We start from the raw sequence: 21,904 nt of genomic DNA, 5'->3' as shown, positions 1-21,904 counted from the left end.
AAAAGACATGAAAAACCGGTCAAAGGACCCCTGACAAGACGGGAATAAAAGGGACGTGTTTTCTTTACGATGACACACTGCTTCCAGCGCATGCACTCAACGAAAGAAATATGATAGGAGTCAAACCAAAGTAAATTCAGTTTATGTGTAGACGGATTTAAAGCACGGCTCAGACTAATGCACATGCACTAAAACACAACCAGGAGGAGTATAGGAAACATATGGAACAGGAAAATATTAAGTCACACACAGGAAGACACCACAGGACAGAAAGAAATATCAAATAAAAGAAACCTAAATTAAAAAGTAAGACTGTAAACATGTCAACAGTGTCATCATGTGTTTAAGGAAGAATTATTTTACAGAAAATATTTAAATCCAGAATAACAATACTCATTAATTTTCAGCATAACTTCAATCTAATGTTACATGAACATTTGATGTTTCTGATTATCAGTAGTTTTAGATTAATATTTTATTAACCCTAGAGCTGCATGATTTGGACAAAAATAAAACTGTTTCAAAATGAAATTTTAGATGTCAATTTTTGAGTAAAACTACAAAAGAAAACAGAAGGTGGCATGAAGTTTATGAACAGCCACAAAGCAACGCGCTGCCCCGCCCACAAATCTGGGATGGTGTCATGTGACGGTGTCATGTGATGGTGTCATGTGACGGTATCATGTGACAGTGTCATGTGACGTGTCGTGACAGTGTCATGTGATGGTGTCATGTGACGTGTCATGTGATGGTATCATGTGACGGTGTCATGTGACAGTGTCATGTGATGGTGTCATGTGACGTGTCATGTGATGGTATCATGTGATGGTGTCATGTGACAGTGTCATGTGATGGTGTCATGTGACAGTGTCATGTGACAGTGTCATGTGATAGTGTTCCTCTAAGTTACTTGACTAGTTTGAAAAACAATAGAAATATTGAACAGTAAAAAAAAAACAACCAAAGCCCATCTGAAACAGAACCGGGTCGACCCACATGAACCAACAGATCCAACCCTGGACCAGGTACCACCTGGAGCCTCTTAGACCAACTATGATATCAGATCAGTATCAGGTATCGACTCATACCTGAGGCCCCAGTATCGGTATGAGCGTGGGAACTGAAACAGTGGGACAGGTGTCCTCCTACTGTGGACATCCTAAATGTCCAACTGTTAGATCACAGTTGTCAAACATGAGGCCCGGGGGCCAAATCCGGCCCCGCCAAAGGGTTCAATCCGGCCCACGGGATGAATTTGTGAAATGCAAAAATTACACTGAAGATATTAACAATCAATGGTGTCAAAATCATTTTAATTCAGGTTCCACATACAGTCCAGTTAGATTTCAAGTGGGTCAGACCAGCTAAATATTATAACCTATAAATAATGACAACCCCAAATTTTCCCTCTGTTTTATTGGTGTAAAAAAAGTTAAATTACATGAAAATGTTTACATTACCAAACTATACAGGGTGGGGAAGCAAAATTTACAATATTTTGAGGCAGGGATTGAAAGACAGTGTATGACCAATTAGTTTACTGAAAGTCATGAGAATTTATTTGCCACAAGAAAATTTCCATCATAGAAAATGTTTTTATTCTATGTGTCCTCCTTCTTTCTCAATAACTGCCTTCACACACTTCCTGAAAGTTGCGCAAGTGTTCCTCAAATATTCGGGTGACAACTTCTCCCATTCTTCTTTAATAGTATCTTCCAGACTTTCTCGTAATAGTTTTGCTCATAGTCATTCTCTTCTTTCCATTATAAACAGTCTTTATGGACACTCCAACTATTTTTGAAATCTCCTTTGGTGTGACGAGTGCATTCAGCAAATCACACACTCTTTGACGTTTGCTTTCCTGATTACTCATATGGGCAAAAGTTTCTGAAAAGGTATGGATAATAGTGTTAGGTATGATTATGACATCAATATATGTTTGTTTTCAAAACAATTGACGAAGTGCCTGCTGAGAAAAAACAACTAAATGTTCATTGTAAATTTTGCTTCCCCACCCTGTACTTTTACAAACATGTGAATAACCTGAACAAATATGAACAAACGGAATTGTCTTAAGAAAAGTAAATGTAATTTTACCAATATTCTGCCTGTTACTAAATGTTTTGTGCGATTGTAATGCACATGTGTAAATGATAAACTGAGAAACCAAGGCATAATATTGTTAAAATTGCACTTGTTTTTCTTAAGACAATTCAAGTTGTTCAGGTTATTCAGATTTTTAAGTAAACTTTGTAGATGTGAACCATAGTATAATTTAACTGTTTTCACTGTTATTTTACTGGTCCGGCCCACTTGAGATCAAATCGGGCTGAATGCAGAACTGAACTAAAATGATTTTGACACCCCTGTGTTAGAGGAAGAGTCCTGTCCTTACACTGTGTCCTCTGATTTACAGTTTGTGGGGTTTGTCCTCCTTCCTCCTCCTCTTCCTCCTCTTCCTCCTTCCTCCTTCTCCTTTGTGAAGCCAGTTCAAACACCCGTCTGCTCTTCAGTTTTATTTTTTGTGCTCTTTTTCTTCTCCTTCTCCTCCTCCTTCTTCATCTTCTCCTTCCTCCTCCTCCTCCTCCTCGAAGCCGGTTCAAGCATCCGTCTGCTCTTCAGTTTTATTTTTAGTTCTCTCTTTCTGCTTCTCCTCCTCGTTCCTGCACTCGTTCACACACTCATCCATTATCTGCCTTCGCTCTGTCCATCTTCAGTCCGTTCCTCTAAAAGCCTTCCTACTCCGGCTCCATCTGAGCCTTAATGTGCTGTTAAATCCTTATCAGATGTTAACATGAGGACGTGAAGACATGATGGACGTGATGGATGGAGCCGCAGCACAACAAGCACTGTCGATACAAACTCAAACAAACAACCATTATCACTGTTGTTCACACTAACAGGATAAAAATAAAAATCCACCCAAACCAGCGCACGTTCACCTACAAACACCTACTTCTACTGCATTAATACATAAAAACACAAACACATTTGCACAACAGTGAACTTAATCCTTTTATTGAGTTTGTTTTAGAGACATGTTAAAGTCATGGATTCATGCATTTGGTTCAAGATTCAAAGTCTTTTATGGACACGTGGACAGTAAAGACGATGTCCACACTGAATGTCCACAGAGTTTCAGACGTCTAAAAATAGAATCATGTAGAAATTAAACTAAACTAAACCAAGTGTCATTTAAAAATGATACGGAAGAGAAGGAGCTGAAAACATGGGTAAGCAAAAGAAACTGACATGGAGGTCTAAGTGTTAAAGCTGTAACCTGGGAATTCTGTTTATTTATATATATATTTATATAAAGTGTTTGATAGTTTACAGCAGAAGCTCCTGGAGTTCATTTGGACTCTACTTCCTGGTTCTTTGACTGGTTCTGGGACAGTTTGTCCTTGGTCTGGACTGGTCTTCCTGAACCCCGGCCCGTCTCCGTCCTCAGACCTGGTCCGTCTCCGTCCTCTGACCTGGTCCTTCTTCTCAGTTCGCTGTTGTAATCTGACACTGGTCCATTTCCTGCCATAGATCAGCAGATCTGCAGGACGTTTTAGTGTCTATAAATGGACATCGATTGAGGAGCTGCTCCATTACTGTCCAGCAGACGTCCAGTCTCCATCCCACTCAGTCCCACAGGGGGACGGACGGAGGCCAACAGTGGCGTCTGTCTCAGCGGCAGAAGCTCCTCCCTCAGCGGCAGAAACTCCTCCCTCAGCGGCAGAAGCTCCTCCCTCAGCGCCAGAAGCCCCTCCCTCGGCAGCAGAGGCTCCTCCCTCAGCAGCAGAAGCCCCTCCCTCAGCAGCAGAGGCTCCTCCCTCTGTGTGGTGATGCAGACGTCCACAGTGGACCTGACCTGACGTCCTGATGGACAGATGTTGACGTCCCACTGATGAACCCGTCTCACCTCCTGCACTCACTCATCTCCTTCATTTCCCATAATGCCTTTGGACAGCCTCCACAGAGGGACAAGTGGGAGGTCTTCAGGCCAGAGGACGTTTTATCTGAGCTGGAATTAGAACCATCTGAAAAAAAGGAGCCGTTTGGAATGTTCAGGATGTCATGGACATTATGTCTTCAGGAGACACAGACGTTATGTCCAGAAGTAGATCATATATTCAACAACATAGAATAGAATAGAATAGAATAGAATAGAATAGAATAGAATAGAATAGAATAGAAACAGAACAGAATAGAAAGAGAACAGCAGGTTAAACCTAGTTAAACCTGGTTAAACCTAGTTAAACCTTATTTTATGAAGACAAAGGGTTTGTTGTTGTAGTTGTTGTGTCTAAATGCAGTGTGATTGTTTGTGTTGAACAGATGTGCTGATCAGCAGCGCCTTAGCCCTGCCCCTCCCCACACCAGTTTATTTTATTGATCTGCTGTGGGTGTAACTGACGGCAGTTAAACTCTGTCAAACCTCCTGTGGTGTTTTTTTAAGGTGAATCTCACATCAGTCTGAGTCGAGATTCCATTTCCAGACTGAACGGACATCTGGTCGACGGCACAGACGCCGCTGTGACTCCAGCGGCTGCGTGGCTGCATGGTGTTTATGGGTTTATCTCAGCGTGGATCATTAGTTTAAGGGGGGGGTTATTGTTGAATTATAGCCTCCACATCTGCTGTTACAGCCGTGAAAACCATATTCAGACCCTTCAGTAAACTGGATTTTCTTCTCATTCATGTTCATCCTTCTTTTCTGCTGCAAAACACAGAAGTCCAACCTCTGACAGGATTAAAAAACAGAACCAGTAACAAATACACAGTATAATAAAACAAATCAAACTCTTATTTTTATACAAACAATTATTTCCTTTAACCATTAGAACAAATATTAGAGCAGAAATTAAATCCTTTGTTTCTCTTAAACATAGGTGCGTTTTGTGCAGAACATTTAGAGTCGACTGGTGTGGGCTTGCTCATAGCCCCTCAGCTCAGCCGCCATGTGTTGGAGTTATCCCCGGTGAACGAGAGGGTTGCATCCCTATGCCTTCGGGTCGGGGACAGGTGCCTCACTGTTGTCTCGGCCTACGGGCCGAACAGCAGTGCAGAGTACCCAGCCTTCTTGGAGTCCCTGGGAGGGGTGCTGGATGGTGCTCCGACTGGGGACTCCATTGTTCTCCTGGGTGACTTCAATGCCCACGTGGGCAATGACAGTGAGACCTGGAGGGGGTGATGGGGAGAAACGGCCTCCCTGATCTGAACCCGAGTGGTGTTTTGTTATTGGACTTCTGTGCTAGTCACAGTTTGTCCATAACGAACACCATGTTCAAACACAGGGATGTCCATAAGTGCACTTGGCACCAGGACACCCCAGGCCGGAGGTCGATGATCGACTTCATTGTCGTATCATCAGACCTCCGACCGCGTGTTTTGGACACTCGGGTGAAGAGAGGGGCAGAGCTGTCAACCGATCACCACCTGGTGGTGAGTTGGATCCGCTGGCGAAGGAGGAAACCGGACCGACTCGGCAGGCCCAAACGTGTTGTGAGGGTCTGTTGGGAACGTCTGGCAGAACCCGATGTCAGTGCGGTCTTCAACTCCCACCTCCGGGAGAGCTTCTCCCAGATCCCGGGGGAGGCTGGGGACATTGAGTCCGAGTGGACCATGTTCTCCACCTCCATTGTCGAAGCGGCTCCTCGGAGCTGTGGTCGCAAGGTCTCCAGTGCCTGTCGTGGCGGCAATCCCCGAACCCGGTGGTGGACCCTGGAAGTAAGGGATGCCGTCAAGCTGAAGAAGGAGTCTTATCGAACCTTGTTGGGCCCTGGGACTCCCGAGGCAGCTGATGGGTACCGGAAGGCCAAGCAAGCTGCAGCCCGAGCAGTTGTGGAGGCAAAAACTCGGGTCTGGGTGGAGTTTGGGGAGGCCATGGAGGAGGACTATCGGTCGGCCTCGAGGAAATTCTGGCAAACCATCCGGCGCCTCAGAAGGGGAAAGCAGTGCGCCACCAACACTGTTTACAGTGGAAGCGGGGAGCTGCTGACCTCGACTGGGGATGTTGTTGGACGGTGGAAGGAATACTTCAAGGATCTCCTCAATCCCACTGTCACATCTTCCATGGAGGAAGCAGAGGCTGAGGTCTCAGAGGTGGACTTGTCCATGACCCAAGCTGAAGTCACCGAGGTGGTTGGCAAGCTCCTTGGTGGCAGGGCACCGGGGATGGATGAGATTCGCCCTGAGTACCTTAAGTCTCTGGATGTGCAGGGACTGTCTTGGTTGACACGTCTCTGTAACATCGCGTGGCAGTCGGGGACAGTACCTCTAGATTGGCAGACCGGGGTGGTGGTCCCCCTTTTTAAGAAGGGGGACCGGAGGATGTGCTCCAACTATAGGGGGAATCACACTCCTCAGCTCCCGGGGAAAGTCTATTCCAAGGTACTGGAAAGGAAGATCCGACCGATAGTCAAACCTCGGATCCAGGAGGAACAATGCGGTTTTCGTCCTGGTCGCAGAACGCTGGACCAGCTCTATACTCTCCATCGGGTGCTCGAGGGTTCGTGGGAGTTCGCCCAACCAGTCCACATGTGTTTTGTGGATCTGGAGAAGGCGTTCAACCGTGTCCCTCGTGGTATCCTGTGGGGGGTGCTTCAGGAGTATGGGGTCTGGGGCCCTTTGCTAAGGGCAGTCCGGTCCTTGTATGACCGAAGCAGGAGCGTGGTTCGCATCGCTGGCAGTAAGTCAGACCTGTTCCAGGTGCACGTTGGTCTCCGGCAGGGCTGCCCTTTGTCACTGGTTCTGTTCATTATTTTTATGGACAGAATTTCTAGGCGCAGCCAGGGGCCGGAGGGGGTCCAGTTTGGGGACCACAGGATTTCGTCTCTGCTTTTTGCAGATGACGTTGTCCTGTTGGCTTCATCGAACCTGGACCTTCAGCGTGCCCTGGGGCGGTTTGCAGCCGAGTGTGAAGCGAGCGGGATGAGGATCAGCACCTCCAAATCCGAGGCCATGGTTCTCAACCGGAAAAAGGTGGTTTGCCCTCTCCGGGTCGGTGGAGAGTCTTTGCCCCAAGTGGAGGAGTTTAAGTATCTTGGGGTCTTGTTCACGAGTGAGGGAAGGATGGAGCGTGAGATTGACAGACGGATCGGTGCAGTGTCTGCAGTGATGCAGTCGCTGTACCGGTCTGTCGTGGTGAACAAGGAGCTGAGCCGAGAGGCAAAGCTCTCAATTTACCGGGCAATCTACGTTCCTACCCTCACCTATGGTCATGAGCTTTGGGTCATGACCGAAAGGACAAGATCCCGGATACAAGCGGTCGAAATGAGTTTCCTCCATAGGGGGGCTGGGCGCACCTTTAGGGATAGGGTGAGGAGCTCAGTCACCAGGGAGGAGCTCGGAGTAGAGCTGCTGCTCCTCCGCGTTGAGAGGGGCCAGCTGAGGTGGCTCGGGCATCTGTTTCGGATGCCTCCTGGACGCCTCCTTGGGGAGGTGTTCCGGGCATGTCCCACCGGGAGGAGACCTCGGGGAAGACCCAGGACAAGCTGGAGAGACTGTGTCTCTCGGCTGGCCTGAGAACGCCTCGGGGTCCCCCCGGAAGAGCTGGAGGAGGAGTCTGGGGAGAGGGAAGTCTGGGCATCCCTGCTTAGACTGTTACCCCCGCGACCCAGCCCCGGATAAGCGGTGGATAATGGATGGATTTAGAGTCGAACATTTATTAAATCATTAAACAGTTGAAATCAGCAGGAAAATAAACCATTTTCCTTCAGAGTTCATGACGTCACTAATGACCTGTGGACGAACAAATGAACAGAAGAGTCCGATGAACAGAGGAGGAGGAGTCATGGGTGTGGTTTGAGTCCACCTGGTCCAGAGGAGGAGGAGTCATGGGTGTGGTTTGAGTCCACCTGGTCTAAAGGAGACGGAGTCATGGGTGTGGTTTAAGTCCACCTGGTCCAGAGGAGGAGGAGTCATGGGTGTGGTTTGAGTCCATCTGGTCCAGAGGAGGAGGAGTCATGGGTGTGGTTTGAGTCCATCTGGTCCAGAGGAGGAGGAGTCATGGGTGGTTTGAGTTCACCTGGTTCAGAGGAGGAGGAGTCATGGGTGTGGTTTGAGTCCACCTGGTCCAGAGGGGGCGGAATCATGGGTGTGGTTTGGGTCCACCTGGTCCAGAGGAGAAGGAGTCATGGGTGTGGTTTGAGTCCACCTGGTCTAGAGGAGGAGGAGTCATGGGTGTGGTTTGAATTCACCTGGTCCAGAGGGGGCGGAGTCATGGGGTGTGTTTAAGTGCACCTGGTCCAGAGGTGGAGGAGTCATGGGTGTGGTTTGAGTCCACCTGGTCCAAAGGGGGAGGAATCATGGATGTGGTTTAAGTCCATCTGGTCCAATGGTGGAGGAGTCATGGGTGTGGTTTGAGTCCACATGGTCCAGAGGAGGAGGAGTCATGGGTGTGGTTTGAGTCCATCTGGTCCAGAGGAGGAGGAGTCATGGGTGGTTTGAGTTCACCTGGTTCAGAGGAGGAGGAGTCATGGGTGTGGTTTGAGTCCACCTGGTCCAGAGGGGGCGGGGTCATGGGTGTGGTTTGAGTCCACCTGGTCCAGAGGGGGCGTAGTCATGTTCAGATGCTGTCTGTCTGGTACTGACTTTCTTTCTCTTGTTTTATTTTTTCCGTCCCTGTCATTGGACGTTGAAGGTCCTGGTTGTGACCCAGCTGATGGAAATGTTTGTAGAAGCCCAGTCTCAGGTGAATCTGGAGCAGAACCAGAACCGAGCTTTGGTTTGGTTTCATTTCACACTTTATATTTTTATCATCAGGCCTAAAAACCACATCATTAGTCTCTTTTCCATCGTCCATCTGAGCTAAACTGTCCCCATATTTGTATAAATGTGTTCCAAACAGAAGTGTGTAATGTTGGTTTTTCCATTCAATCCCAAATGTGCTGATTAGTTTCTTTCTTCTGGTAGATGTCAGTAGAAGTCATTCCATAAACATGAACATAAATCTATGTTGCTTTGAATCTAGAATGCTGGTTCCCCCTCTATCTCCTACTAAATTTTAAAATGATGTGGTTTCCTGGTGTGTCCACACATACACACACATTTGGGTTCAACTCTTCTTCTTCTCTTTTTCTAACATCCATCAACATCTGTTTGTTTTGGTCATGTGACTCTAGTTGGACTCAAAGGTCTTTCCATTACAGTTTTGTGTCATATACCAATTTAACTACAAACAAACACCTCTAACAACAACAACTATTCAGAGAAAAACTAGAGTTTGGGTCAAACTGTCATTTTCTCATTAAACACAGTTATATGAACAGTTAAATCACCAGATTAGAGGGAAAATGGAAAACAGACTAGTGTGTGTGTGTGTGTGTGTGTGTGTGTGTGTGTGTGTGTGTGTGTGCGTGTGTGTGTCCACTGAAGATGCAGACGTTCCTCCTGTATCTGAACATGTTTTGATGTAAACTCCTGACAGTTCAAACCCAGGGCACAGTGGACCCTCTGAGTGTAGCTGTTCTTCCTGTCGGTGGATGTGACCAATCACCTCCTGACTGTGTGTTTGTCACTGTCATTACAGCTGATAAAGGTTTAATTGTTTGCTGTGGATGAACAAGCCGACGGCGCTGCTCAGTGAGGGGGCGGAGCCCGTGGATGTAATTATTCCCAGGTCTAAACTGGAGCCGATGATTGAATCCTGCTCTGAATGTGTTGACGACGCTTTAATTAAAGGACGATCAGAGGCTCGTTAACAGTTACTGACCTTCACAACATGTGGACGGAGGAGTCAAAGCAAAGAACAGAAGAGGAAAAACACAGGAAGAACAGCATGAGGTTTACTGTTTACAGGGTCACACTAGGAGTACGATAAAAGGCTCAAAACAGTAACTTCAGTTAAATCAGTGTGAGTGTCTTTAAAGGTGGTGTGTGTAGAATGTGTGAATGTACAGTGGATTACAGCGACACCTTTGGTCTGAATCGGTGGTGGTGGTGGTGGGGCACTTCAAACACCAGCAGAAGCAGTGGTGGAGCTGTTGAATGTACAGTGTTTCCCAGAGTCTGAGACTATGGAAGGACAGGACAGAGAGGGACTGAGAGGGGCCTTTATATTCTTCTTTTTTCCATTTTGTCTTATTTATTAATTTTTAAAATATTTTTCTTCAATTATTTACAGATTTTTATACTGTTTTTCATAAATCTTTCTTCCTTCCTGTTTTTTTAATAGATTAATTTAAAAATTTTCATCTTTTTTAAATACATTCTTCCTCCTTCTCTTTGTCCTCATCATCTTCCTTTTCCTCCTCTTCATCTTCCTCCTCCTCTTCTTCGTCTTCCTCCTCCTCCTCTATTGTCCATCTGTTCCATATCAGGTCTTTGGTCCATCTGTGGACTGGATCAGATCTTCTGGTTTTGGTCCACAGGTGGTATGTATGACACTCCTGGTCTTAAGTCAAACCGGCTCCATGTGGTGGAGAACCTGGTCCTCTTCCGCCCCCTGGTGGACAAACGTACACATGTCCGCCACTGTCTTTTCCTTTTATTTATCACTAAAAACAGCTGAAAAGAGAAAACATCTGCAAAGATCAACTGAAATCAATGGGTTTAATAACTATATATATATATATATATATATATATATATATATACATACACACACACACACAGGGTAGGGAAGCAAAATTTACAATATTTTGAGGCAGGGATTGAAAGACAGTGTATGACCAATTAGTTTATTGAAAGTCATGAGAATTTATTTGCCACAAGAAAATTTCCATCATAGAAAATGTTTTTATTCTATGTGTCCTCCTTCTTTCTCAATAACTGCCTTCACACGCTTCCTGAAACTTGCGCAAGTGTTCCTCAAATATTCAGGTGACAGCTTCTCCCATTCTTCTTTAATAGTATCTTCCAGACTTTCTCATAATAGTTTTGCTCATAGTCATTCTCTTCTTTACATTATAAACAGTCTTTATGGACACTCCAACTATTTTTGAAATCTCCTTTGGTGTGACGAGTGCATTCAGCAAATCACACACTCTTCGACGTTTGCTTTCCTGATTACTCATATGGGCAAAAGTTTCTGAAAAGGTATGGATAATAGTGTTAGGTATGATTATGACATCAATATATGTTTGGTTTCAAAACAATTGACGTAGTGCCTTCTGAGAAAAAGCAACTAAATGTTAATTGTAAATTTTGCTTCCCCACCCTGTATATATATTCTGAGTTATTTCTGCTGTTATTTTGCTGTTGTTTCATTTGCAGCTGCTTGTTTTTTTTTCCCCACTACTGTTTCTTTTTCTTTAATAGTTTGTATATTATTCTTATTTTGTTATAATTTTAGGTATTTTAGGGATTGCAGGTAGATTTATGTCAGAGCAGAGCAGAGAAAAGAAGAGTCTTTATTGTTATTGTGCTACTCCAGTCAGTGCAACAATATTAATAAAAAAAAAACAATGTCAGAAAATAAGAATAGAACAGGTGCAAAAACAAAAACAAAAAACTGGTAAAATAAGAAAATATAATATAAACTTTAACAAAGTTAAATAAGAATAGCACTAAAAGTACAATAAAAGAAAATAGATATAAAATATGAAGACAATATTGTCAGTATTACCAGTATAAAGTCTATAAAAACAGTGCATTTGTAGTTGAATAAATATTGTATTGTTATTGTAAGAACAGATGATTAATGCTTGACTTATTGCACATAATTCACAATTTTATGAGTTTTTTTCTTCTCAGATTCACCCTCAGATGATCTTATTGGTTAAATCTGGCACTTGTGAGATTTAATGTTCAATGCTACTTATCATTTGACCTAAAAGTCTAATAAAGTCTAAATTTGGTTGTCCTCCGTTCCAGACCATGGAGCTCCATCTGCAGTTCCATGGACTCCACTGCTTTAACAGCTGTAGAATCAGCAGGTGTCCGTAAACACAGCACACAGAGTCTGTTCAGGTCAACACTGAGTCTGATCCACAGAAGCAGAAGAACCTGAGCTTCAACAACTGTTCAAACATCTGAGCCCAGATGTGAGAACCCAAACCCCTCCAGGCTCAGATCCACTGCTTCCCCTCCTCCTTCAGCTCAGTCTGGACTTACTGGAGTTCCTTTTTCCTTCAGGATGAACTTAGTGACAGTCTGTTTGTGCTTTTGTTGTTGAGCTCATCGTTAGCTAAAGCTGTGGACTCACCTGCACTCCTTCCATCTTCGTCCTGGTTTTTACTCCTTATGGACTCTATGCACAGCCTCACTACTTCCTGAACGTCAGGCAGCTCCTTTATTTCCTGTCTTTGATTATTGGACACATTGATTAATCCAGGTGTGTCTGCTGCTTCTAGTTGTGACAACTGATTAATTAGGCACACCTGGATTAATCAGTGTCCAATAATGAAAGACAGGAAATAAAGGACCCACCTGAAGTTCAGGAAGTAGTGGGGCTGTGCATAGAGCCCATTCTCATCTGTTCAGGTTCTTCTGTTGCAAAAGGTTCTAAATTATAAGACTGAGGCCTGTCATAAATATATATTTACATATTTATCTGATCCTGGTTGTTGATAGAATTACCGGTGTTGTTAGTGCTACATATTAGCTTAACTGCTTTGACTATTGTATGTTCCTCTACTTTCTCTGATTTCAAAGCTAAAACTGGAAACGTAAACTTAAAGGCTCTGAATGTCACTAACTGATTAATATACATATATGTTCTAAAATCCATTTACTGGATTACTTTCCGACACTTTAATTTGTTGTGTCCTTTTAACCTCCATTTTCTACTTGAATTTTCGCGCTGCTTTTCTTCTTCTACTATTTCATTTCAGTGTTAACATGTCTTCTTCTACTTGTTTTATTGGCGGGTGTTGCAGCTGACGCCCTTCGTCCTTCCACCTACTGGACCGGAAGAAACATTTCGACGTCAATTATTTGCCGTTGAAGTACCTTAAAATCATGGAAGATTTCCCGGAAATGTTATTAAAGAATACGCCACCATTTTATTTGATGTACATGTACTTACTCTTGTCTTTTCTTACTTTACTTCTCTTCCTCTTCTCATAAGCGTCAAGTTTTACGACAGTACCAACGTGTTGACGGCAGCAGGGTCCGGTTACCATAACACCGAACGACATGGCGGATGCTGCACAGTGTCCCGAAGCGGAGCCGGTTTTAATGGACGGACCGGAGAATTCTGGATCCGGGACAGACAGCGGGGCCGCGGGGGCTGCGGGGGCTGCGGTCCGGGACAGACCGGTGTGTCTGATCGTGTTGGGGATGGCGGGATCCGGGAAAACCACCTTTGTTCAGGTAAAGCAGCTAACGGCTAATGCTAGCTAACGGCGTGAGTTAGCATCACCGTCAGATGACAGTGAGAGTTAACGACAGGTGAGGCTGAAAACAGTCTGTAGTACTAAGGTCTTTTAACATAAAGAACTGTCCTGGTTAGTGTTAAATAGAAGCATTAATGTCACAGTCAGGTCATAGGTTTGATCAGTGCTAAATGTTAGCATTGTAGCTAAAAACATTCACGTTACTGAGTCTCATTCAACAGATGATTTTAAAATATCTTCATCAAAGCCTTTGACTGAATAATAAACTCTTATTATTCAACATATACTAGACTTTATTAAGCCTGAATAATTACGTGTAGCCCTTATTCGAGGCATATAGCATAAGCATTTACGTTTTAATGAATGGTTTTCACTTCTATTACAAGTTATTTTTTGGGGGTGTATCTGTTACCTTACTAAATGTAAAAGCCGTAAATATAAGTAAAAACTTCATTATATAGAAAATGACAGTATTTGTCCCAATATACACTGAATGTACTGCTGTTATGAAGACTAGTTAACTAAAGAAACTGTGGTTTTAATCGTAAATTGTGCTTTTCAGACATTACTGTGAATACTATGTTATAACTCAACTCGCTGTGTGCAGTAGAAGTTGTTTCAGAGGTTTATTTAACATGTGTCTGATACACATGAATAGAAATGTTACTTAAAATCAGAGTTCATCAGAGTGGAACTTATTACTAAGATTAGATCAAATTAGAAGGAAAGGAATAGGTCCGACTCTTTGACACATTCATTTCCAGGTTCCAGCTGATCTTACAGTTCTGCTTCTAACCTGTCTGGAACTGAACGGTATGATCAAACTGACTTGACCTGTTTTCTGATGTCCAGAGACTGACGGCTCATCTCCACTCTCACAAATCTCCTCCATACGTCATCAACCTGGACCCAGCCGTCCACGAAGTCCCCTTCCCTGCAAACATCGGTGAGGACTGGTCTATTTCCTGGATGTTCGCTCATACAGGTTCAGAGCAGCAGCTCATATGTGGTAGATTTACCGAACCAGAGGATGTGTGTAAGGAGCTGTCACCTGTGGGGGTGATGTTTCTAAATACTACAACAGAACTAAACAAAACGGTAACATTTGTCACTGAGCCAGTTTACATGACCATAAAAATACTGGACCAATCCCATATTGACCATAATCAGATGTGATGTGTTTACAGTCACTTCAGAAATGCGATAATTAAAAACCATGGTTTACATGTTTCAGTCCATTATTTGGTTTCTTTCAGAGTACGTACCTACATTACGACATAGGACGTACACTTCCTGTCATTTTCAAAACATCCGGTCTTGTCTTGTTACCATGGCAATACCTAAGATGTGAGCGCTGGCTGTCCTAATGTGGTAGGAGCCAATAAGACTACAAAATAGGTCACATGTTGCTGGTATCCTTCCTTTCATTTCATTGTTTGTTTACCCTTTTCCTTAGACTCACACTGTTGCTGTGTAACTTCAGTTTATATAAATTTTACTTTCACCTCCGCCAGGAGGTATTATGATCACTTGCATGTGTGCATGTTTGTTTGTTTGTTAGCAAGATAACTCAAAAAGTTATGGATGGATTTTCATTAAATTTTCAGGCAATGTTGATACCGGTACAAGGAAGAAATGATTAAATTTTTGGTGGTGATCGGGGGGGCAGAACTGTCTTGGTGGAGGTCTGCGCTCTCCGAGTGCTTTTTGTTTACACATGTGCAGATGTAAAAAAAAAAAACAAAAAACTAAAAATCAGATGAACCTGTTTACATGTGTGAAGACATCTGAGTATTGGAGACAAATGTAGGTGTGTTAATCTAATAACTGCTGTTATGGGATAAAGCCACACATGATCCTGTTTACATGATCAATAATAATCAGATATCTGCAGACATCAGGTAATGATGGGAGTATTGGTGTGGATGTAAACAGACTCATTATTTTGTGCTTAACAGCTGGACTAGTATGTGAAGGCTGTCTTTGCATTGGACTAAACCGATGACATCAGTACTACTTTGACTGCTATGTCTGTGTGGTCTACACATTTACAACTGTATGACATCAGAAGGACTTTATGGTTGGTCAATAATAGCAAAATGTGTAAAAAAAAAAAAAAAAAACTAAACAAAAAAAACCCCAGTAATAATAAAATAAGTGTTATTCATTTCCATATGTTTTTGGAGCCACTTGAAAAGGTCTGATGAGCCAAATGTGGGCCCAGAACCACAGGTTGAATCCCCCCCTCCTGAGATGAACCTTTTGGAGTGTGGGAGAGGTCTTGGGTGTGTTTTTGCACTGATGACGCTGTTAATGCCCACCGTCGCAGGAGTGGACATGAGTAAAGACACGTGTGTGTGTGTGTGTGTGTGTGTGTGTGTGTGTGTGTGTGTTCAGACATCCGAGACACGGTGAACTACAAGGAAGTGATGAAACAGTACGGCCTGGGACCCAATGGAGGCATCGTGACGTCGCTCAACCTGTTCGCCACACGATTCGATCAGGTGATCAGTCTAAACTGCCGTGGAAACGAATCCAGTGTTTGGTCCTGAAACTCTGAGCTGACAGTGGTGTGTGTAATGTGTGTGTTTGTGTGTGCGCGTGTATGCGTGTCTGTGTGTGCATCTGTGTGTGTGTGTCCGTGTCTGTGTGTGGTTCTGTGTGTTTTTTTAGGTGATGCAGTTCATAGAGAAGAAGCAGCAGAACCACAGGTGAGTGTCGGTTCCAGTTCAACAGCAGGAAAACCCACTGTGTCAGTCTGTTGTAGTCTGAGCGATGACCTTTGACCCCTGCAGGTACGTGCTGATCGACACCCCGGGTCAGATCGAAGTCTTCACGTGGTCGGCGTCCGGAACCATCATCACAGAGGCTCTGGTGGGTGTGGATTCTACGGTGGGGGTGGTTCTGGGTTGGTGGTGTTCCAGACTCTGACTCTGTGTTTTTCAGGCCTCGTCTTTCCCGTGTGTGGTCGTCTACGTCATGGACACGTCTCGTAGCGTCAACCCCGTCACCTTCATGTCCAACATGCTGTATGCCTGCAGGTACCGGACTCACAGAACCACAGCAGAACCACCTCAGACCCACAGAGCCACCTCAGACCCACAGAATCATAGCAGAACCAACTCAGACCCACAGAACCACCTCAGACCCACAGAACCACAACAGAACCACCTCAGACCCACAGAACCACAGCAGAACCACCTCAGACCCACAGAACCATAGCAGAACCAACTCAGACCCACAGAACCACCTCAGACCCACAGAACCACAACAGAACCACCTCAGACCCACAGAACCACAGCAGAACCAACTCAGACCCACAGAACCACCTCAGACCCACAGAATCACAGCAGAACTACCTCAGACCCACAGAACCACAACAGAACCACCTCAGACCCACAGAACCACAGCAGACCTACAGAACCACCACAGAACCACAGCAGAACCATCTCAGACCCACAGAATCACAGCAGAACCACCTCAGAACCACCTCAGACCACCAAAACCACAGAGCCGCCTCAGACCCACAGAACTACAGCAGAACCAACCCAGACCCACAGAACCGCAGAAAAACCACCTCAGACCCACAGAACCACCTCAGACCACCAGAACCACAGCAGAACCACCTCAGACCCGCAGACCCCCCTCAGACCACCAGAACCACCTCAGACCCACAAGGGGCAATAGGAAACCTGAGGTCAAACACAAATACAGTAGATTTGAACAGTTTCATTCAACACTATTTCCTGTGAAATTGATCTGTTGGTGTGTAATGGTGTATATAGAGACTTCAACTTTTATATATATAGCACCACATCATAACAAACGTTACCTGATGGCTCTTTACATATTGAACTGGAATAAACCAGACTGATAAACCAGTTTACAGAACCAACAGGGGTACACAGTAGTGAGTGCAGACAGAGGAAGGAAAAAGTACCTTTAACAGGTTTAAACTTGGAGTAGAACCAGACTATAGAGCAGGGGTCTCAAACTCAGATCCTCGAGGGCCGGTATCCTGCATGTTTTGGATGTATCCCTCTTCTAACACACCTGATTCAAATGATAAGCCTATTATCAAGCTCTGCAGAAGCCTGATAATGACCGTCAGGTGTGCTGGAGGAGGGAAACAACTAAAACATGCAGGATACCGGCCCTCGAGGATCTGAGTTTGAGACCCCTGCTATAGAGGATGGATATGTGTGTCAGGACAAGAGAAAGGGTTAAAGAGAGAGAGAGAGTGATGTGGGGGGAGAAAGGGGGAGTGGGGGGGGGCACATGGATGCACAGCAAACTGAAGTGGAACTGTTAAATAGCAGAACCAGACTGTTAAACAAATTCACAGACACCAACAGAATCCTCCAGGGGCCAGTCCAGCTGCTGTTCTCCACCTGTTGAACACCATAAAACAGTTCCACGGTCAAAGTCAGTAAAAACACAGGAGGAAAAAAAAAGGAAAATCACCACAACACTGGAAGCAACAGGAAAGACAAAAAAACCACAAGGAAAACAGTGGGGAAAAAAAGCTCAAAGCGTCTATTTTTATACTGAGTCGGCCTCACTCACTGCTCTGTGTTTGACCCCCCACTCCATAGAGGGCGGGGCTTGAACTAAGCATGCTCAGATGTCTATGGAAAGAACAAAGTATATTCTATCAGCATGACTGGAAATGCAACTATTGAACAAACAGTTGAATTTCAATGAATATTTAAATAAATCCGCCATTCACAGACATGTCAGGGGTTAAAGGGTTAACTGTGTTTGTTCTGGTTGTTTATTGGTGCAGATGTTCCATATGTGCATCAAACCAAACATTATTCACTCTACAGTCACGTCTTCATATATTCAAGGTTAAAGCTGCATCAGATTCACTGTGAAGTATAGTTGGATTAAACGTTTACTGAATGAACTCATAGCCCCGCCCACATCCATCAGATCCACAGTGACAGGAAACAGACCCACTGGTGGAGTGGAGTGTTGGATGGAGATAAGAGCTGAACACAGACTGAACATTGAGGGTGGACATTTGGGTCTTTAAGGGTTAAAGGTGGACATTTGGGTCTTTAAGGGTTAAAGGTGGACATTTGGGTCTTTAAGGGTTAAAGGTGGACGTTTGGGTCTTTAAGGGTTAAGGGTGGACATTTGGGTCTTTAAGGGTTAAAGGTAGATGTTTGGGTCTTTAAGGGTTAAATGTGGACGTTTGAGTCTTTAAGGGTTAAAGGTGGACGTTTGGGTCTTTAAGGGTTAAGGGTGGACATTTGGGTCTTTAAGGGTTAAAGGTAGATGTTTGGGTCTTTAAGGGTTAAATGTGGACGTTTGGGTCTTTAAGGGTTAAGGGTGGACATTTGGGTCTTTAAGGGTTAAAGGTAGATGTTTGGGTCTTTAAGGGTTAAATGTGGACGTTTGAGTCTTTAAGGGTTAAAGGTGGACGTTTGGGTCTTTAAGGGTTAAGGGTGGACATTTGGGTCTTTAAGGGTTAAAGGTAGATGTTTGGGTCTTTAAGGGTTAAATGTGGACGTTTGGGTCTTTAAGGGTTAAAGGTGGACGTTCGGGTCTTTAAGGGTTGAAGGCAGACATTTGGGTCTTTAAGGGTTAAATGCAGACGTTTGGGTCTGTAAGGGTTAAAGGTGGACATTTGGGTCTTTAAGGGTTAACACTAGCTAGGGTTAGGGAACTCATCTGTGGAAGTGTCCTCTGGTCCATCTGTAGAAGTGTCCTCTGGTCCGTCTGTAGATGTGTCCTCTGCTTTGTCTGCTTGTGTTCCTGTGTTTGTTTCATATATTTGTCTCTTTCTGTCTCAACAGCATCCTCTATAAAACCAAACTGCCCTTCATCGTCGTCATGAACAAAGTGAGAACACATTTCTTATTTCTTATTATTTTTTAAATTATTATTATTTCTAATAGTACTTTCTAATCTGTAAATGCCTGTTTTTTTCACTGTTTTAATTATCATTGCTTTTTTATTGTAATATTTCTTATATGTGTACTTTTGTTGTGTTGATACTGGAACTCTAATGTCCTGAGGGATCAAGTCTATTCTAATCTAAATCTAAGTCTAAATCTAAGCCTCGTCTAAATCTAAATTTAGTCTAATCTAAATGTAGTCTAATCTAAATTGAAGTCTAATCTCAATCTAGTCTAAATCTAATCTAAATTCAAGTTTAGTCTAGTCTAAATGTAAGCCTAGTCTAATCTAAAACTAGGTCTAGTCTAATCTAAATCTAATCTTAATCTATATCTAGTCTAGTCTAAATCTAATCTAAATTTAAGTCTAATCTAAATCTAATCTAAGTCTAAATCTAGTCTAAATCTAACCTAAATCTAATCCAAATCTAGGTCTAAATCTAAGTCTAAACAAAATCTAAATCTAATCTAAGTCTAAATCAAATCTAAATCTAAGTCTAATTCTAAATCTAATCTAAATTTAAGTCTTAATCTAATTCTAATTTTGGGTCTAACAGATGAACTGAACATTCCATCGTGTCTTTCTAGCTGTAAATTTCACTCTGATTAAATGTGTAAATACCCAACATGTCTTGGACTTACCAAATATCCACTTCCGTCTTTGTCTTGTCGTGCATCTCCATGTCTCTGGTTCTCGACTCCGCTCACAGACCGACATCATCGACCACAGCTTCGCCGTCGAGTGGATGCAGGACTTCGAGGTTTTCCAGGACGCGCTGAACCAGGAAACCTCGTACGTGAGCAACCTGACGCGCTCCATGAGCCTGGTCCTGGATGAGTTCTACACCAGCCTCAGGGTAGGGCGTCTGGGCGTCGCCACGGTAATGGGTCAGGATCCAGGTCTGGGCCGCGCTTGGGTCTGATGGTGTGCTTTCTACATCTGCAGGTGGTGGGTGTGTCCGCAGTGACGGGCAGCGGATTGGACGAGCTCTTCGTCCAGGTGGAGGACGCTGCCAAGGAGTATGACAGGTGAGAGGACAGGTGGGCGGGGCTTAAGGCCCAAGCTGCAGGTGAAACTGGTTTCTGACCCAAAGTCTGGTCTGTGTCCTCAGGGATTATCGACCGGAATACGAACGACTGCGCAGACAGCTGGTCAGTGTCTGTCCATCTGTCTGTCCATCTGTCTGTCCACCTGTCTGTTCAATGTCACTCCACCTGTCTGTCCACCTGTCTGTCCACCTGTCTCTCCACCTGTCTGTCCAACTGTCTGTCCATCTGTCTGTCTATCCGTCTGTCCACCTGTCTGTCTATCATCTATCCATGCATCTCTCCACCTGTCTGTCCATTTGTCTGTTCACCTGTCTGTCTATCCTCATCTTCCTGTCTGTTTGTCCTCACCTGTCCGTTCATCTTGTCCTGCATCCAGGCTGATGCTCAGAACAGGAAGCAGCAGCAGCAGTTGGAGCGTCTCAGGAAGGACCTGGGCGCCGTTGACATGACGACCACACCTTCGACAGGTAAAGATGAAATGTCCATGGTCCAACACGGGGACATGCAGAGACACAAACCGACACGGGGACATGCAGAGACACAAACCACCATGGGGACATGCAGAGACACAAACACAGGGACATGCAGAGACACAAACACAGGGACATGCAGAGACACAAACACAGGGACATGCAGACATACAAACACAGGGACATGCAGAGATACAAACACAGGGACATGCAGAGATACAAACACAGGGACATGCAGAGACACAAACCGACACGGGGACATGCAGAGACACAAACACAGGGACATGCAGAGACACAAACCACCATGGGGACATGCAGAGACACAAACACAGGGACATGCAGAGACACAAACACAGGGACATGCAGACATACAAACACAGGGACATGCAGAGACACAAACACAGGGACATGCAGACATACAAACACAGGGACATGCAGACATACAAACACAGGGACATGCAGAGATACAAACACAGGGACATGCAGAGATACAAACACAGGGACATGCAGAGACACAAACCGACACGGGGACATGCAGAGACACAAACACAGGGACATGCAGAGACACAAACCGACACGGGGACATGCAGAGACACAAACCACCATGGGGACATGCAGAGACACAAACCACCATGGGGACATGCAGAGACACAAACCACCATGGGGACATGCAGAGACACAAACACAGGTTTCGTCCTTCTGGTCAAAGGTCTTGTACTCGATCCCAACGCTGATGTACTTCCTGTATACAGAGGAAGTGGACGTTGCTGGGCCCAGTGATCTCATCATGACCCGCGGTAACCGTGACGACGAAGGCGAGGAGGAGGAGCTGGACAGCGACACAGATGACATCGACCACAACGGTGAGACAATGTCCAACAGTGGCAGCTCAGATGTACGATGGAAACTGACGTGAACGTGTGTGTTCTCAGTGACGGAGGAGAGTAAAGAGACGGATGCCTTCAGGAACTTCTTGAAGGACAGGAAGGAGCTCGTTCACGTCCGAAACCAAAAGGGTTCCACGCCTGAAGGTTCGTGACCTCTGACCTCTGCACTGTGACACCCCCGTCCCCGAGGAAATGACACCAATGGAGGCCAGTCCTCGGTTAACGTCTGCTGGGCACTGACTATTTCCTGGAACTGAATCCAGTTGGACTCTGAGGAATAAATGTTTTAGTTTATTTTCCTGGTTCCATCAGTGCCCCCCACC

General features: G+C 44.6%; 1 protein-coding gene across 1 annotated transcript; it reads left to right on the top strand.

The window, feature by feature from the left end:
• Nucleotides 1-12,931: 12,931 nt before the first annotated feature.
• Nucleotides 12,932-21,904, top strand: gpn1 (GPN-loop GTPase 1). Its single transcript, XM_030122131.1, has 13 exons — nt 12,932-13,245; nt 14,121-14,214; nt 15,666-15,772; nt 15,942-15,979; nt 16,064-16,142; nt 16,215-16,309; nt 19,073-19,118; nt 19,885-20,031; nt 20,121-20,203; nt 20,287-20,326; nt 20,601-20,691; nt 21,447-21,557; nt 21,627-21,904. Exons 1-13 carry the CDS (start codon nt 13,069-13,071, stop codon nt 21,731-21,733), a joined length of 1,215 nt encoding a protein of 404 aa, XP_029977991.1. The 5' UTR covers nt 12,932-13,068; the 3' UTR covers nt 21,734-21,904.

This window comes from Sphaeramia orbicularis, chromosome 3 (assembly GCF_902148855.1).
Source record: "Sphaeramia orbicularis chromosome 3, fSphaOr1.1, whole genome shotgun sequence".
In the NCBI taxonomy this organism is placed as follows: Eukaryota; Metazoa; Chordata; class Actinopteri; order Kurtiformes; family Apogonidae; genus Sphaeramia; species Sphaeramia orbicularis.
Note: the sequence above shows the minus strand (reverse complement) of the source record. Positions and strands in the feature narration are given on the sequence as shown.

Excerpts from the sequence above, each read along its gene's own strand:
- gpn1 (XM_030122131.1), top strand. The coding sequence starts at position 13,069 with ATGGCGGATGCTGCACAGTGTCCCGAAGCGGAGCCGGTTTTAATGGAC. Across the intron at positions 20,692-21,446 it reads GACGACCACACCTTCGACAG|AGGAAGTGGACGTTGCTGGG; the intron begins GTAAAGATGAAA and ends TCCTGTATACAG. Across the intron at positions 21,558-21,626 it reads AGATGACATCGACCACAACG|TGACGGAGGAGAGTAAAGAG; the intron begins GTGAGACAATGT and ends GTGTGTTCTCAG.